Raw genomic sequence first — 20,000 nt, forward strand, 5'->3', positions numbered from 1 at the left:
GTGGCGGGGGGTTCATCTTCGCCATGTGGGAAGCGGATGAGGATAGCCAGCTGCTGCCGTCTGGGAAGTGGTATGGAAGAGCCACCTGCTGCTATCAGAATAAAATCAACTTTTCCGGGAAGCCTCCTGCCTCGGTGAATGCTTCTTTATCTCATTATCGGGAACCTTGGCATTAAGATGGTAAGCTTTTCAACAAGTTGGGAAACTTTTAAATAAGATGGGAAACTTTTCGTCTAGATGGTAAATCTTTCACCGAGATGGTAAACCTTTTACTGAGATAGTATTTCTTTTTCCCGAGATGGTAAAACTTTGAAGAATATCTTAAAATTTCACCATTTCACTTCTTGATAAACCTTCAGCCAAGAAGGTAAACTTTCAAAACTGTTTAACACTAACAAGCAAAACTTACTGTGGACGCAAGACATGGATTGTAGGGTGGATCGGTTAGACAGCCTCAGATTATATTAATTAAACTGGGATAAACACACAGGCCCTTGGGCACATGCCTGCTCTTGTGAATCACAGCAGTAAATCTCAGAATATCACTGCCTCCTATGCTTCATTGCTTGCCTTAATCTTCATGAGAGTACTTTTTTTTCCTTGGAAAATAGGCATTATCACTTTCCTTGAATCCTAGAAAATTGCTACCGCAATCATAGCCGCTGTTTGTGGTGTCTGAACCTACAAAGGATGGCAAGGAGCAGGGATTCTTGAACCAGGATCAAAGCTTGGTTGAACTCTCTTAAGTCTAAAAGATATCATATAGGTGAAAGATGTATTTTTCCCGATAATGTCAAATGTAATCACCAAAAGTCTCTGTTAGAATCGCATATATGTTTCGAAAACCTGTGTGACTATCAGCATACTCCCTTGAAGGTACGAAATGCAAAAGTTTGATGCTATTTCATCTAGTTCCACGCGTATGTTCTTAACTTTGACAGAACACCGGATAGATATTTCACGTGGTGTACTCTGCAGGGCATCCGCACTTCCGAGTCGACTTAGAAAGACTTGAAAAACGATCGAAGCTTAGATCATGTTTTTTTCTAACCAAGTTGAATTCCATCATCAACAATATGTGCAAGGATTTACGCTTGCATTTTCTTAAAAGAAATTTTAAGGCAAGATAACCACACTGTTGCAGCTGTTATTACACGACAATAATCAACAGCAACTTAACCCGAATAAAAATGAAGATAAAGTCACAGTGATGTGATAAACAGGTGAAGCTTTGATTTTACTGTTACTGACTCCACTTCATATAACAGGCATCTAACAAAGGTCGACAGAAGAGATCCTACTAAGTCAACTGTTAATTTGATCATTGCCAAACCCCAAAAATCTTAATACAATGAATATAAGTGTAACGCTGAGAGGTGGTGTTATTAATATAAATTTTCACCTTCAAATAGGCTTTACATAGAACATAGAGAACAATGAGAGCAACTGCATCATATATAGGGTATCTGGGGAGGATGATCAAGTTTAGCTACAACTCTAATTCTTCCCTTCTCGCTCATGAATTTGCCCAGTCTATTTCTTAAAGCTATAGATGACCACCCGCCGGATGCCCTACACATCAATATTTTTTCTGAACGTTCTACAAAGTTTAAAATAAGGAAGGAAATGTAAACACATAATATCAGTCTAAAAAGACAAAAATTTTGCTCCTAACACAAAAGGAAAAAAATCAGATCTTGCACACAAGGACAGCTTGGAGTGGAGGAGGACAAAGACAGTTGGAATAAATAATTTAAGCACGCTTGGCGGTGAGAAAAATAAATTCTCAAAGAAAACGAACTGAAAATGAAGGAAAGAAAACAAAGACGTAGAGCTAACTGGGTACAACTGGAAAAGAAGTTTATGTTATAATGAATTTTACTCTGTTTTGCCAGCTAACGAGGACTGATTTTTGTTATTTCTATGGTTTTGCAAGGAGAACATTAAGAAATAATCTCTGTTAATCAAACAATATCCTTTTAATATCTTATGCTAAACACCTATGTTAATACTATGTACAAGTGTGTTGGTTCAACGTCTCTTCTACGAGAGTATACCTTTAAAATTTGGTATGCCATTAGTGTGTGATCATGGTAATTTGTACGAGGGGATTCACTGAAACTGGTTACATGTACTTGAATTCTCCAGGTAAGGGTAAGGGAGTCGTGCTGCGGAGGGTCAGTTTTATCGTGATAGTCAGGTGCTATTAAAAACACAACAGCTAAGCTGTGGGAGATTAATGAATTTCTGGGAGGCAATCATACCTTAGTAAGACACGGAATATATATGTATGTATATATATATATATATATATATATATATATATATATATATATATATATATATATATATATATATATATATATATATATATATATATGTATATATATATATATATACATATATATATATATATATATATATATATATATATATATATATATATATATATATATATATATATATATATGTATATACATAGGTATACATATCACCTGTTTACTGTGATCTTATTGCATATATATATATATATATATATATATATATATATATATATATATATATTTTTTTTTTTTTTTTTTTTTTTCAACAAGTCGGCCGTCTCCCACCGAGGCAGGGTATATATATATATATATATATATTATAGGTAATAGGTTGGTAGACAGCAACCGCCCAGGGAAGTACTACTGTCCTGCCAAATGAGTGTAAAACGACGAAAGCCTGTAATTGTTTTAGATGATGGTAGGATTGCTGGTGTCCTTTTTTGTGTCTCAAAAGCATGCAAGATTTCAGGTACGTCTTGCTACTTCTACTTACACTTAAATCACACTGCACATACATGTACAAGCATATATATACACACCCCTCTGGGTTTTCTTCTATTTTCTTTCTAGTTCTTGTTCTTGTTTATTTCCTCTTATCTCCATGGGGAAGTGGGACAGAATTCTTCCTCCGTAAGCTATGCGTGTTGTAAGAGGCAACTAAAATGCCGGGAGCAAGGGGGTAGTAACTCCTTCTCCTATATAAATTACTAAATTTTTTTTAAAAAGAGAAATGTTCGTTTTTCTTTTTGGGCCGCCCTGCCTTGGTGGGATATGGCTGGATTGTTGAAAAAAAATTCTCTCTCTTTCTCTCTCTCTCTCTCTCTCTCTCTCTCTCTCTATATATATATATATATATATATATATATATATATATATATATATATATATATATATAGATATATATATATATATAGATATATATATATATTTATATATATATATATATATATATATATATATATATATATATATATATATATATATAATGTTGTGCCGAATAGGTAAAATTAGTTATTAGAAAGAACTCACTTAAAATTAAGTCCTTTGTAATTTTTTCTCTTATACGTTTAAAGACATATTTTTTCATTTATATTAATGTAAAAATTAATAATTTTATACTAAAACAAACTTAGAAAACTTACCTAACCTTATTATAACAAGCGCAATTTAATTTAATTTAATCCAACTAAATATATTTTAGATAAGTTTACAATAATTTAATGAAGAAACCCAATGAAATATACTTTTTTCGTTAGGTTCAGAATGATTTTATATATATTAATAATTCCATCAACATTATTCTTTTATCTTTTATTCTTCGTCAAAATTTATTTTTCGTCTCTGATAAAGAATACAAACTTCAATTTCGTCTACAATTTCTGAGAGGATGTCGCCAGGGGATTATCTTAGGATTTGTAAGGAGATGTAAATTAAATGACAGCTTATGAAAAATATAGTTTTTCAATTTTCTTAAATGGTTATTTTGCGCGTACACACACACACACACACACACACACACACACACACACACACACACACACACACACACAGACGCACACACACACACTCTTACAGTCTTGGTGGTGTGACCGTGGTGGTGTGGTAGTAGTGTGGTAATGACGGCAATGGTGTGATGGTAGTGAGTGTGTTATGGTAGTGAGTGTATGATGGTAGTGTGTGATGGCAATGAGTGTATGATGGTATTGAGTGTGTGATGGTAGTGAGTGTGTTATGGTAGTGAGTGTGTGATGGTAGTGAGGGTGTGATGGTAGTGAGTGTGTGATGGTAGTGAGGGTGTGATGGTAGTGAGTGTATGATGGTAGTGTGTGATGGTAATGAGTGTATGATGGTATTGAGTGTGTGATGGTAGTGTGTTATGGCAGTGAGTGTGTGATGGTAGTGAGTGTGTGATGGTAGTGAGTGTGTGATGGTAGTGAGTGTGTGATGGTAGTGAGTGTATGATGGTAGTGTGTGATGGTAATGAGTGTATGATGGTAGTGAGTGTGTGATGGTAGTGAGTGTGTGATGGCAGTGAGTGTGTGATGGTAGCGAGTGTGTAATGGCAGTGAGTGTGTGATGGTAGTGTGTGATGGTAGTGAGGGTGTGATGGTAGTGAGTGTGTGATGGTAGTGATGGTGTGATGGTAGGTGGTCATGGTGATGGTGGTGATGTCGTTTATGTTACTCACGAGGCACTGTAACTATATAGTTATTCAATACGTTAAATATATTCCGTTTCCCGCTTTATTGCATTTTCACTATCATATTAACTTGCTACTGTCAGGACCAATTGCCTCTCATATTACATGAATCGTAATAAACAACAAATAAAACTATTCAAAGTATTTTTTTTACATTCCACAATAAATATTCATCAATAGCTCCATATCATTGGACGTGTCAGCAAATTTAGACGAAAGGTGAAATACCACCATAGTTTGTGCTGAAAGACATGCTGAGTTCTTAGTCAGGCAAGGAACCTCTGGGAAAAATGAAAACTCACATAGAGGAATGGTCCCTTATTCTTCAGCACAAGCCACTCGAACCCCACCATTGTATGAAGGTATCCCGGCGTAGGGTAAGAGGGAAGGAAGGGAGGGGAAAATTAGTGGTGTAATGTTTCAGAATATTCTCGCCCCAACAGAGATAACCGTCAAATATGGTCGTACAAGAACTCATTAACGTCAGCCATTCTAGTACTAAGAACATTTTTATTCGCATTTTTGTTTCTTTTCCAGGAAGTCGCTCGTTAATGATCTGTCTTCTCCAGATGATTACCAGTCTTTGGCTCACTGTTTGGGTAGCGTCGCCTGGCCACTGGCCTGTCGTCTCCACAGGATTACCCGTTTCTGGCTCCTGCTTTTCCTCGTCTAGATTCTATCACAAGTTTTTTTTTTATAATTTACTTATTAGTCTATATATAAGTTTGCATAGGTTTATGTGAGCCTAACCTAATTAATCAACTGAAAGAATATACAATTTGGAGAAAAGAAACGTGAAATAATTGAAGATGAACAATACCTGGAGTTTACCTGGAGAGAGTTCCGGGGGTCAACGCCCCCGCGGCCCGGTCTGTGACCAGGCCTCCTGGTGGATCAGAGCCTGATCAACAAGGCTGTTACTGCTGGCTGCACGCAAACCAACGTACGAGCCACAGCCAATTACATTCGTTTCAAAACGATAATAGTTGGTGGTGGTGCTAATATTAGCAGCAGTAGTAGTCGTCTTAATGCTGAGGCTGATGAATGTGTATCAAGTAGTGGTGGTGGAGACACTAATGAACCGAGAATACATAGGGGAATTTCCTGCTGGTTGATGCATTAATCCGCCTTCCCGTTGAGAATGAGAATAAGACACAAGCATGAATAACGGAGAGTCAGTGGAATACGTAAGCCATCGCAGGGCACTAATGGGAGATGCGTTATAGTGTGGGAGCAGCGTATGGTGTATAGGGTAATGGTAATTTTACAGGGTGGTAGGGAGGGTGTGGTGGTGGTGTGTACAGAAAGATAAGGTTGCTTTGGTGTATGGCGGTGGTGATGGTTGGTAGAGTAGTGTGGTGGTGTGTTTGTGTTTGGTAGGAGGTGGTACTGTGTGGTATAGGGGTGTACGGTTGAGAGATCATGGTGATGTGTAGCGAAGGAAGTCATGTGGTACTGTTGAGCAGGGAAATGATGGTGACCAGCAGTGATGGTACCTGTGAGGGTAATGGGTACCGGCTGTGATGTTGGTTGTGGTGATAGGTAGTAGTGTTTAAAAATGATGATTGTATAGGTGGTAACGATGTACGGTTGAAGTGAGTGAGGGTGGTGGAAATTTTTTCGTATGTGCTGGTGATGGGCCGCTTGTGGTTGTTCAGAGGTTTCCTGATAGGTGGTGGACAGCGGTGGAGGCGGCGGCGGGTGTGACAGGTGGATTTTGGTTGCAGGTGGTAGTGCCGAGTAGAGATTTGTAGTGTGGCCAGAAATTCTGGTTTCAGCATAAACACACGCATACGTAATATATATATATATATATATATATATATATATATATATATATATATATATATATATATATATATATATATATATATATATATATATATATATATATATATATATATATATGAATATATATGTATGTATGTATATATATATATATATATATATATATATATATATATATATATATATATATATATATATATATATATATATATATATATATATATATATATATATATATATATATATATATGCAAAACAACCACTCTGAAAGAATAGAGAAATTCCAAGCGCTTTCGTGACTACTCACATTATCAAGTTCCTTGATAATGTGAGTAGTCACGAAAGCGCTTGGAATATCTCTATTCTTTCAGAGTGGTTGTTTTGCATATTCTGAAATCACCTGTTTACTGTGATCTTATATATATATATATATATATATATATATATATATATATATATATATATATATATATATATATATATATATATATATATATTAGTAAGCAAATTTAAAAGATATATTGTGCTGATTATATTTCTGGGAATGGTGAAGAACTAGTTTCAATATTTATTTCATGTACGACAAAGACTATAATTATGCCTGTGAACGCTTGACAGCGTTTTTATACCACAAACATCTCAAACAAAGTCTATTCACAATTTTGCGTACATTCTTGTCAGAATTATAAACAAACAACACACTTGTATGTCTCGTTTGGTGCCTGTGTTCTGTCCTTTGGTTTACAACCAACAAATTTTTAAAAGCAATTTTGATAATATTTTTAGTAATATTTTTAAATGTTAGTTTCGTGTATACCGTGTTATCGCAGATGTTTAATATAGTACGAATGTGTATCTCGAATGTGTATATCCTATCAGTGTGTATATCGTATTAATGTGTAAAGTTGGCGGTATATTGTTTTGTGTGTATATCACATGTGTATATATATATATATATATATATATATATATATATATATATATATATATATATATATATACATATATATATATATATATATATATATATATATATATATATATATATATATATATATATATATATATATATATATATATATATATATATATATATAGTGAATTTTTAAGTGCTTTCGTGATTTTTCACATTATCAAGGAACTTGACAATATGATAAATCAAGAACGCGCTTGGAAATTCACTATTTTTTTCTCAGTCGTTATTTTGCACATTTATTGTGGTTATTTTGCACAGTGTACTGTGCATCATTTTTTCTTTCTGTGGCGATAGGGTAGGAACATATGGATAAGCAAACGGTCTAAGAACTAGACCCCTAAGAGTGCGAGTGTATCTATTTTTATATGTATTTGTCTTCGATAATTATTTTATTCATTCTTTCCCACTCAAGTAATTTGAGTTATTACCAATAATGTATCTATGTGCTTGACTGATTAGAATTGACCAATTTCTTCATAATATGAAAGTCAGTTGACTGTTACATTCCTTCACTGAATACTAACTACGACTGCACTTAAGTATCAAAGTAGCGAGAGCGATAATAAAAAAAAAAATTGACGTTGCCCATATTTTTTACATTTTTTCCCCCACGAAACATTGCCATGAAACCAAGTAATCATAATATAGGAGTCGAGGACACAATTTTCTACTGCAAAATATAACAATAGTTCATTTAACAGTCATTCAGACATTTCCTTTTCTACTCTCATTATTATTGTTTACATATTCATGGGGGAAGCACTAAACACGTACAGGTCACACAGTGTCTGGGGAATGGAAGTTTACCACATTCGATCAAAGAAAGGGGAGCTCCAATTCCTTGAAGCAAGAGCCCTTCTCTAGATTCCTCCCAATGCCCCTTCACCTTACTAAGAGATGGTTTCTGGTGTGCAGACAAGCCTGAGGTGGAGCTGGCGCTGGGCCGAGCGTTGGATCCACAGAGCATCAAGGAAGGTGATGACGTATACTTCGACTGCACCATCCATGCTAATCCACTCGCCCACCGCGTTACCTGGTACCATAATGTGAGTATCTAGCAATCTTTATATGCCAATATATCCATACATCAATTGTATACAGTTATACCTCTAAATACCAGTTTATAAATCTTTATATCTCTGTATGTGCATGCATCCATTGTATGTCTATAAATCTTTGTCAGAATATCTACATGTCTATAGATCTACACTCAGTGGCCACTTTATTAGGGACATCCTTCTTGTATTGGGTAAGCCCACTCTTTGCTCCCAGAAGAGCCTGAATTCGTCGTTTTATGGATTCAAGGTAATGGAAACATTCCTTAAAGATTCTAGTCCATGTTAAACATGACAGCATCACGCAGCTGCTGCAAATTTGTCGGCTGCACATTCATGCAGTGAATCTCCCGTTCTATCACATCCCAAATGCTTACGCCCTACCATCTCCATGTCGCATCAGAAATCGTTATCCGTCAAACCAGGCGACGTTTTCTCTAATTTAGCTGTCCATCTCTGGTTAGACTGGACCTACTTTAGACTCATTTTCTTGTTCTTAGCTGACAGAAGTGGAACCTGGTGTGTCCTGTTGATGTAGCTCATCCACTCCAAGGTTCGTCGTGTTGATCGTTCAGAGATGATGCTTTTCTGCATAATACTGTTGTAACGAATGGTTATTTGAGTTTCTGCCACTTTTCTGCCGGCATGAACCAGTCTGGCCATTGTCCTTCCTTGTCATTCCTGGTTGAAAGTCACTTAAATCACACTTATTCCCGATTCTGATTGGTGTGAAACACAAACGAGCCTCTTGACCATGTCTGGATGCTTTCAGGCACTGAAATGTTGGCACCTGATTGGTTAATTAGAGATTTGCATTAACAAGCAGGTGTACCAAAAAGTGAAAACTGAGTACATTATTTTTGTCTATATACTTTAAATTATCTATATGAAATTCATTCATTCATTGATTCTCTGTCTCTGTCTGTCTGTCTGTCTGTCTGTCTGTACGTCTGTCTGTCTGTCTGTCTGTCTGTCTCTCTCTCTCTCTCTCTCTCTCTCTCTCTCTCTCTCTCTCTCTCTCTCTCTCTCTCTCTCTCTCTCTCTCTCTCTCTCTCATTCCTTTTAAATCGTGATCATTCAGACACGCCGACTCACCCACATATATTTTCATGATCATTTCTTGGCAGTCACCCACAGAAGATCTCTAAACTTCATCCCTCTATCTTACCTGAACTGGGTCACCCTCACTTGGTTGTGGTGAGTCCGTTTGCACTGGCTGGGTCAGGTGACTGTCTCTCAAACATAATTTTCTTCGTTTTAAATAGAAAGGATTATTTCATTCATCAAAATTTCTGCACTGCGTAACCTAAAAAGGTGATGACCTTTCAACAAATTAAGTAATTCTCCTATGTTACTCACGCTCAAGCTCGCATATATAGTGGCAGCGTGTGTAGTGGAAGTGTAATGGTAGCGTGTGTAGTGGAATTATAGTAGAAGCGTGTGTGTGGTGACATTAAAGTGGAATCGTGCGTGTTTGTCATGGAATTACAGTGGAAGCGTGAGTGTCATGGAATTATAGTGGAAGCGTGTGTCATGGAATTATATTGGAAGCGCGTGTGTGTGGTGGAATTATACTGGAAGAGTGTGTGGTGGAATTATAGTAGAAGCGTGTGTGTGTGGTGGAATTATAGTGGAAGAGTGTATGGTGGAATTATAGTGGAAGCGTGTGTGGTGGATATTTAGTGGAAGCGTGTGTGGTGGAAGTGTAGTGGAAATGTGTTTTTCGCCACCATAGTTTCTGCTGCACTTATGACCACCTTAATTAACGAAACGACACGTAAGACAAAATGACACAAGATTCTCTCTCCACACACACACATACACACACACACACACACACACACACACACACACACACACACACACACACACACACACACACACACACACACACACACACACACACACACACACACACACACGCACACACACCTACTGGAGTTTTATGACAAGGTAACAGAAGACAAGAGAGAGAGGGGTGGAGTGATGGCATTTGCTTGGAGTGCAAGAAGGCCTTCGACACAGTTCCTAACAAGATATTAGTTCAGAAGCTAGAGGATCGGGCGCGTATAACAGGAAGGGCTCTGCAATGGATCAGAGAATACCTGACAGGGAGGCAACAACGAGTCATGGTACGTGAAGAGGTATCACAGTGGGCGCCTGTGACGAGCGGGGTCCCACAGGGAACAGTCCTAAGACCAGTGCTATTTTTGGTATATGTGAATGACATGACAGAAGGGATAGACTAAAAAGTGTCCCTGTCTGCAGATGATGTGAAGTTAATGAGGAAAATTTAATCAGATTAGGCTCAGGCAGGACTACAGAGACCTGGACAGACTGGACGCGTGGTCCAGCAACTGGCTCCTTCAATTTAACCCAGCCAAATGCAAAGTCATGAAGATCGGAGAAGGGCAGAGTAAACTGCAGACAAACTATAGGCTAGGCGGCCAAAGACTGCAAACCTCAGTCAAAAAGAAAGATTTAGAGGTGAGTATAACACCGAGCACGTCTCCGGAAGCACACATCAACCAGATAACTGCTGCAGCATATGGGCGCCTGGCTAACCTGAGAATAGCGTTCCGATACCTTAGTAAGAAATCTTTCAAGACTCTGTGCACCGTGTACGTCAGACCCATACTGGAGTATGCAGCACCAGTTTGGAACCCACACCTGGTCAAGTACGTCAAGAAATAAGAGAAAGTGCAAAGGTTTGCAACAAGGCTAGTTCCAGACCTAAGGAAAATGTCCTACGAAGAAAGGTTAAGGAATAAATAAGGTGGACAGAGACAGGATGTTCCAGAGAGGGAACACGGAAACAAGGGATTACAATTGGAAGTTGGAAACTCAGATGAGTCAAAGGGTTGTTATGAAGTATTTCTTTAAACATAGAGTTGTCAGGAAGGGGAATAGTCTGGATAGTGATGTAGTGGAGGTAGGAACCATACATAGTTTTAAGACGAGGTATGATAAAGCTCATGGAGCAGGGAGAGAGAGGACCTAGTAGCGACCAGTGAAGAGGCGGGGCCAGGAGCTAAGGCTCGACCCCTGCAACTACAATTTGATGAATTAAATGGGTACACACACACACACACACACACACACACACACACACGTGGCGAGGTGTCAGAGTGGGCACCTGTGACCAGCGGGGTCCCGCAGGGGTCAGTCCTAGGACCAGTGCTGTTTCTGGTATTTGTGAACGACATGACGGAAGGAATAGACTCTGAGGTGTCCCTGTTTGCAGATGACGTGAAGTTGATGAGAAGAATTCACTCGATCGAAGACCAGGCAGAACTACAAAGGGATCTGGACAGGCTGCAGACCTGGTCCAGCAATTGGCTCCTGGGGTTCAATCCCACCAAGTGCAAAGTCATGAAGATTGGAGAAGGGCAAAGAAGGCCGCAGACGGAGTACAGTCTAGGGGGTCAGAGACTACAAACCTCACTCAAGGAAAAAGATCTTGGGGTGAGTATAACACCAGGCACATCTCCTGAAGCGCACATCAACCAAATAACTGCTGCAGCATATGGGCGCCTAGCAAACCTCAGAACAGCATTCCGACATCTTAATAAGGAATCATTCAGGACCCTGTACACCGTGTATGTTAGGCCCATATTGGAGTATGCGGCACCAGTTTGGAACCCACACCTAGCCAAGCACGTGAAGAAACTAGAGAAAGTGCAAAGGTTTGAAACAAGACTAGTCCCAGAGCTAAGAGGTATGTCCTACGAGGAGAGGTTAAGGGAAATCAACCTGACGACACTGGAGGACAGGAGAGATAGGGGGACATGATAACGACATACAAAATACTGAGAGGAATTGACAAGGTGGAAAAAGACAGGATGTTCCAGAGATTGGACACAGTAACAAGGGGACACAGTTGGAAGCTGAAGACACAGATGAATCACAGGAATGTTAGGAAGTATTTCTTCAGCCACAGAGTAGTCAGTAAGTGGAATAGTTTGGGAAGCGATGTAGTGGAGGCAGGATCCATACATAGCTTTAAGCAGAGGTATGATAAAGCTCACGGCTCAGGGAGAGTGACCTAGTAGCGATCAGTGAAGAGGCGGGGGCCAGGAGCTCGGATTCGACCCCCGCAACCTCAACTAGGTGAGTACAACTAGGTGAGTACACACACATACACACAAACACACACACACGCACACACACATACACACACACACACACACAAATGTAGTCCCAATTTTTAAAAAGGGAGACAGACATGAGGCACTAAACTACAGACCTGTATCACTAACGTGTATAGTATGCAAGGTCATGGAGAAGATCTTCAGGAGGAGAGTGGTGGAGCACCTGGAAAGAAACAAGTGTATAATTGACAACCAGCATGGTTTCAGGGAGGGAAAATCCTGTGTCACAAACCTACTAGAGTTTTATGACAAGGTGACAGAAGTAAGACAAGAGAGAGAGGGGTGGGTCGACTGCATATTTTTGGACTGCAAGAAGGCCTTCGACACAGTTCCTCACAAGAGGTTACTGCAAAAGCTAGAGGATCAGGCACACATAACAGGAAAGGCACTGCAATGGATGAGAGAATAACTGACAGGGAGGCAACAACGAGTCATGTTACGTGACGAGGTGTCAGAGTGGGCGCCTGTGACAAGCGGGGTTCCACAGGGGTCAGTCCTAGGACCTGTGCTGTTCTTTGTATATGTGAATGACATAACGGAAGGGATAGACTCAAAAGTGTCCTTGTTTGCGGATGATGTGAAGTTAATGAGAAGAATCAAATCGGATGAGGATCAGGCAGGGCTACAAACATACCTGGACAGGGTACAAGCCTTGTCCAGCAACTGGCTCCTTGAGTTTAACACTGCCAAATGCAAAGTCATGAAGATTGGGGAAGGGCAAAGAAAACAGCAGACACAATATAGTTTAGATGGCCAAAGTCTGCAAACCTCACTCAAGGAAAAAGATTTGGGGGTGAGTATAGCACCGAGCATATCTCCTGAGGCGCACATCAATCAGATAACTGCTGCAGCATACGGGCGCCTGTCAAACCTACGGATAGCGTTCCGATACCTCAGTAAGGATTCGTTCAAGACTCTATATACCATTTACGTCAGGCCCGTACTGGAGTATGCAGCACCAGTTTGGAATCCACACCTAGTCAAGCACGTCAGGAAATTAGAGAAGTGCAAAGGTTTGCAACAAGACTAGTCCCAGAGCTACGGGGATTGTCCTACGAGGAAAGGTTGAGGGAAATCGGCCTGACGACACTGGAGGCCAGGAGGGTCAGGGGAGACATGATAACGACACATAAAATACTGCGTGGAATAGACGAGGTGGACAAAGACGGGATGTTCCAGAGATGGGACACAGACACAAGAGGTCACAATTGGAAGTTGAAGACTCAGATGAATCAAAGGGATGTTAGGAAATATTTCTTCAGTCATAGAGTAGTCAAGCCGTGGAATAGCCTAGAATGTGAAGTAGTGGAGACGGGAACCATACATAGTTTTAAGGCGAGGTATGATAAAGCTCATGGAGCAGGGAGAGAGAGGACCTAGTAGCAATCAGTGAAGAGGCGGGGCCAGGAGCTATGACTTGACCCCTGCAACCACAAATAGGTGAGTACAAATAGGTGAGTACACACACCTGACCTGCCAACACTGTAGGATAGAAAAGATAGGGGGGATATAATAACGACATATAAAATACTGAGAGGAATCGACAAGGTGGACAGAAAAAGGATGTGCCAGAGATGGGACACAACAGGTTGTCACAGTTGGAAGTTCAAGACTCAGATAAATCACAGGGATATTAGGAAGTATTTCTTCAGTCACAGAGTTGTCAGGAAGTGGACTTGTTTGGGAAGCGGTGTAATGGAGGCAGGATCCATACATAGCTTTAAGAAGAAGTATGATAAAATTCATTGAGCAGGAAGAGTGACCCAGTAGCGACCAGTGAAGAGGCGGGGTCAAGAGCTATGAATCAACCCCTGCAACCACAACTAGGTGAGTACAACTAGGTGAGTGCACACACACACACACACACACACACACACACACACACACACACACACACACACACAGGAATGAGGAACTACCTGAACGGGGTTCAGTGGGACAGAGAACTGGCAGGGAAGCCAGTTAATGAGATGATGGAATATGTAGCAACAAAATGCAAGGAGGCTGAGGAGAGGTTTGTACCCAAGAGTAACAGGATTAATGAAAAAGCCAGGATGAGCCCATGGTTTACCCAAAGGTGCAGGGAGGCAAAAACCAAGTGTGCTAGGGAATGGAAGAAATATAGAAGGCAAAGGACCCAGGAGAATAAGGAGAACAGTCGTAGAGCCAGAAACGAATATGCACAGATAAGAAGGGAGGCCCAAAGACAATATGAAAATGACATAGCAGCGAAAGCCAAATCTGACCCGAAACTGTTGTACAGCCACATCAGGAGGAAAACAACAGTCAAGGACCAGGTAATCAGGCTAAGGAAGGAAGGAGGAGAGACAACAAGAAATGACCGTGAAGTATGTGAAGAACTCAACAAGAGATTCAAAGAAGTGTTCACATAGGAGACAGAAGGGACTCCAGAAAGACGGAGAGGTGGGGCACACCACCAAGTGCTGGACACAGTGCATACAACCGAGGAAGAAGTGAAGAGGCTTCTGAGTGAGCTAGATACCTCAAAGGCAATGGGGCCAGATAACATCTCCCATGGGTATTGAGAGAGGGAGCAGAGGCACTACGTGTACCCCTAACAACAATATTCAATACATCTATCGAAACAGGGAGATTGCCTGAGGCATGGAAGACAGCAAATGTAGTCCCAATCTTTAAAAAAGGAGACAGACATGAAGCATTAAACTACAGACCAGTGTCACTGACATGTATAGTATGCAAAATCATGGAGAAGATTATCAGGAGAAGAGTGGTGGAACACCTAGAAAGGAATGATCTCATCAACAGCAGCCAACATGGTTTCAGGGACGGGAAATCATGTGTCACAAACCTACTGGAGTTCTATGACATGGTGACAGCAGTAAGACAAGAGAGAGAGGGGTGGGTGGATTGCATTTTCTTGGTCTGCAAGAAGGCGTTTGACACAGTTCCACACAAGAGATTGGTGCAAAAACTGGAGGACCAAGCAGGGATAACAGTGAAGGCACTACAATGGATCAGGGAATACTTGTCAGGAAGACAGCAGCGAGTCATGGTACGTGGCGAGGTGTCAGAGTGGGCACCTGTGACCAGCGGGGTCCCGCAGGGGTCAGTCCTAGGACCAGTGCTGTTTCTGGTATTTGTGAACGACATGACGGAAGGAATAGACTCTGAGGTGTCCCTGTTTGCAGATGACTTGAAGTTGATGAGAAGAATTCACTCGATCGAAGACCAGGCAGAACTACAAAGGGATCTGGACAGGCTGCAGACCTGGTCCAGCAATTGGCTCCTGGAGTTCAATCCCACCAAGTGCAAAGTCATGAAGATTGGGGAAGGGCAAAGAAGGCCGCAGACGGAGTACAGTCTAGGGGGTCAGAGACTACAAACCTCACTCAAGGAAAAAGATCTTGGGGTGAGTATAACACCAGGCACATCTCCTGAAGCGCACATCAACCAAATAACTGCTGCAGCATATGGGCGACTAGCAAACCTCAGAACAGCATTCCGACATCTTAATAAGGAATCATTCAGGACCCTGTACACCGTGTACGTTAGGCCCATATTGGAGTATGCGGCACCAGTTTGGAACCCACACCTAGCCAAGCACGTGAAGAAACTAGAGAAAGTGCAAAGGTTTGCAACAAGACTAGTCCCAGAGCTAAGAGGTATGTCCTACGAGGAGAGGTTAAGGGAAATCAACCTGACGACACTGGAGGACAGGAGAGATAGGGGGGGACATGATAACGACATACAAAATACTGAGAGGAATTGACAAGGTGGACAAAGACAGGATGTTCCAGAGATTGGACACAGTAACAAGGGGACACAGTTGGAAGCTGAAGACACAGATGAATCACAGGGATGTTAGGAAGTATTTCTTCAGCCACAGAGTAGTCAGTAAGTGGAATAGTTTGGGAAGCGATGTAGTGGAGGCAGGATCCATACATAGCTTTAAGCAGAGGTATGATAAAGCTCACGGCTCAGGGAGAGTGACCTAGTAGCGATCAGTGAAGAGGCGGGGCCAGGAGCTCGGACTCGACCCCCGCAACCTCAACTAGGTGAGTACAACTAGGTGAGTACTCACACACACACAATTGGAAGTTGAAGACTCAGATGAATCAAAGGGTTGTTAGGAAGTATTTCTTCAGTCATAGAGTAGTCAGGTCGTGGAATAGCCTAGAAAGTGACGTAGTGGAGGCGGGAACCATACATAGTTTTAAGGCGAGGTATGATAGAGCTCATGGGGCAGGGAGAGAGAGGACCTGGTAGCAATCAGCGAAGAGGCGGGGCCAGGAGCTGTGACTCGACCCCTGCAACCACAAATAGGTGAGTACAAATAGGTGAGTACACACACACACACACATACACCTTTCCCAAGCGTTACAAATGAGCAGTATTAGCTCCACCGCGCACATTTTCGACGTCCCATTCACGGTGCGTTAGTGGTCACAAATTACCTGCAAAAGCCTGCTATAGGTCAACATTAATACTCGGCGAGCCTGCCTGCACCCCGCCAAGGCCCCAGGATTTCGGAGACCTTATTAACAAATGTTTGCGCGAGTTATTTTAACAGTCGTTAGCGTGGGATGGAACGATACATCAAACTAACTTGATCCACAGACGGACCCTAACTACTAACATTAACAATAATGGGGAGAATGGAATGAGGAAGCAATCAGTAAGGTCGTATACATTATCGAGTTAATATTGCTATTAGTCTTCCATTAACTAACAGGAATTTTAACCTCACCGTGTCGATGCTACATGAATGATAGATTTGATATATATGCCTTTTACAGATCTGTAAATTAGTAGTGTGATTTAAATTCTTTGCTCTCGTATTTAATCCCTCTTCTGTCTTTTTTTATTTTTATTCTTCGCCGATTCTCTACAATGCCTTTCAGTGAAACAATACTTTAATTTCGAATTTCAGAAGGTACTCCCAATATCTTTAATATTTAAGGAATTTTTTGCCATTTTTCAATTTATCGTAAGCTAACTTTTCTCTAATGAAGTCCCAAACCAGTTACCGTCGTGGATAACTCGGTACTTCTGTACACTCTTAAAAAACAGGATATCGATTTTTTTTTAATTCTTATCAACATGTAGTTATTTCTTTGCTACCAATTTGGGTAAATAAAACAGTTTTCATTTTAATAGGCTGTTCGCCGGGTCACCATCTGGAGAAGACCCGGGCCGGAAGTACCGGCAAATCCCTAATGAATAATGAACACAAATAACCCGCACATAAAAGAGAGAAGCTTACGACGACGTTTCGGTCCGACTTGGACCATTTACAAAGTCACACTAACCAGAAGTGGAGCAGGACGGCTTCTCTCGTCGTAAGCTTCTCTCTTTTATGTGTGGGTTATTTGTGTATCGTTCCAGTCACGGTATTGTGCCTTTTTTTGTTATTGTTAATAATGAACAGGCTGTTTGCAGATAAAATCAACTTCACTTAAAGTATGTGTATCTATGTGCAGCTACATAGGGAGAACAATCCTCTTGGTGTCTTCTAGGTGTGCTGTACCTAAACATTTTACACTCTCCTGGTCATTTGTAGGTCCATGAACCCTGGGTCTAATTACATATTTGTAATTCCCTATTTGATTTAGTGTTGAGTGAGTTGTACCTCTTGGTGCTGAATCACATCTTGGTGCTGAATCTTATTTTGGTGCTGAATCTTATCTTGGTGCTAAATCTTATCTTGGTGCTGCTTGGCGTGGAACAGTCTTCTCCTGTGTAGTTTTGAATTTCTGCAAGGAGACCGCATCTACTTGTCATGCTGAATAATTTTTTGGTGTGTATCATATCTGAAAGAACTCTCTTGTCTACATTACAATCTTGCCTAAGAGCCTATCCTTCCCTACCCTAACTATGCACAGAGGTATTCTATATGTATTAATGATTTCCTCCGTGTTCTTAAATATTAGTACCGGCAAGTTGTAAATTAAGGCCCAAGGAGCTTGAATACAAGAACTGTGTGCTGCAGTAGCTCTTCAGTGGCGCATTGATCCTTTATGAAATAGCTCTGGCAGAGATAGAGCAAATGAGAAAGACACTATGATTCCAGTGAGATTTTTCACTGGAATCATAGTGTTATAGTGGAGTCATAGTGCTATCCTGAGATATGGTTAGATTTGAGTTTGCACAGCAATTCTTAAAAGAGCTACGGTAGTGAGATTACAGGTTTATAAAGGAGCTCTAATTGTGATGCTGGAAGTCTTCATTGGCCCACGTAACCTTTATGCAAGAGCTGCAGCTATGATATTGCAAGTTTCAATGGTCCAAGAATCTTAAAAAAGAGCTACAGCTGTTCTTTTGCTAGACATCAGTTTTCATTGATGCGAGAACTATTTATACGCTCTCGCAACTCCCTAGCTAATGAACGTGGAAGGAAATGGTTGTATTTATGAAGTGCTTTTGATCTCTAAGATCAATCAACGCTTTTGACAGCAAATGGTATATACAGTCATTCACACTGGCACTTATAAGTCAAAACCATAATACAAAAATGGTGCATACACGTATCCAGTGTGAGAAATTGCTTCCTGGAATCTCACAATCTCTATCCTTGTCAGTGATTCAAAATGAATTTGGACACTTAAAAATTCATACCTGAATTTTGATCTATTAGTGTGTAATTGGACAGCAAGTTACTCTGCATGAATTTACTTTGCCGATAAAACTGAAGTTTCTTACATGGCCTACCACAGTTAAAACCAAAACAGGCGCTGAGTTTGTGTAAATGAGAAAGATAAGACACTGAGAAGGCATTACACCATGTCCCTGTTTCTTCATATCTTTACGATATTGTTTAAGAATCAGTAACTTTAGGTTTACCAATTTAGCTTCAACTTACGCCAAATTATGAAAGTGTTCCTTCCAGCAAGGAGGCAGGTGTCCCTACCAGCAGTTCTCATGGATAAACACAAGGAATGGCAAATCTTCATTGACAAAACACTTGTTATAAAGTAGCATTCAGTAGTGATAAATGTCAGTATTAGCGGAACACACCATTTCCTTTATGGTCAGTTAAGACAGACAGGTTTTACCAGCACTCAGTTCCCTATAGGGCAAATTAATACTGACATCAATTGCATTACGAACATGGACACACTCAGGGTCACTTAATGTAGACACTGGCTTCACTGATACTCAGGTAGGGTCATATTGTTGGGTTAAGCATTGTTGACAGTGACTTTACTAACGTGCTGGTGCTTGCTCTCTTCCAGGGTGACTTGCTTGAGACAAACAAGAGCGCGGGTCTCCTTATCTCAGATCAGAGTCTGGTGCTGCAGAAGGTTAAGCGTGGGCGAGCGGGCGAGTACACCTGTGCCGCCCACAACCTGGAGGGCCAAGGGCTTAGCAACGCAGTCAAACTCAACGTCATGTGTAAGTGTGCCGATATCCTTTCCAACCAACATTCTTTACCTCTTATACTTTTCATTTATTTCTATGAGTTCTGTCTGCCCGCCTCTGTTGTTGACATCTTACTGTAATCTCTTCTATTTTTAACTAGCGTTG

At 40.6% G+C, this 20,000-nt stretch overlaps 1 protein-coding gene across 4 annotated transcripts in view; it reads left to right on the plus strand.

Annotated features, from left to right (window-relative positions):
- Positions 1-20,000, plus strand: part of LOC128689666 (nephrin-like) — a 204,234-nt gene that overhangs the window by 139,745 nt on the left and 44,489 nt on the right. For all 4 annotated transcript variants that reach the window (XM_070087492.1, XM_070087493.1, XM_070087494.1 and 1 more), the window contains exons 6-7: positions 8,204-8,334; positions 19,709-19,868. In XM_070087492.1, the coding sequence (XP_069943593.1) occupies positions 8,204-8,334; positions 19,709-19,868 (291 nt within the window). The remainder of the gene's footprint in view (positions 1-8,203; positions 8,335-19,708; positions 19,869-20,000) is intronic.

The sequence above is a fragment of the Cherax quadricarinatus genome, chromosome 22, assembly GCF_038502225.1.
Source record: "Cherax quadricarinatus isolate ZL_2023a chromosome 22, ASM3850222v1, whole genome shotgun sequence".
NCBI lineage: Eukaryota > Metazoa > Arthropoda > Malacostraca > Decapoda > Parastacidae > Cherax > Cherax quadricarinatus.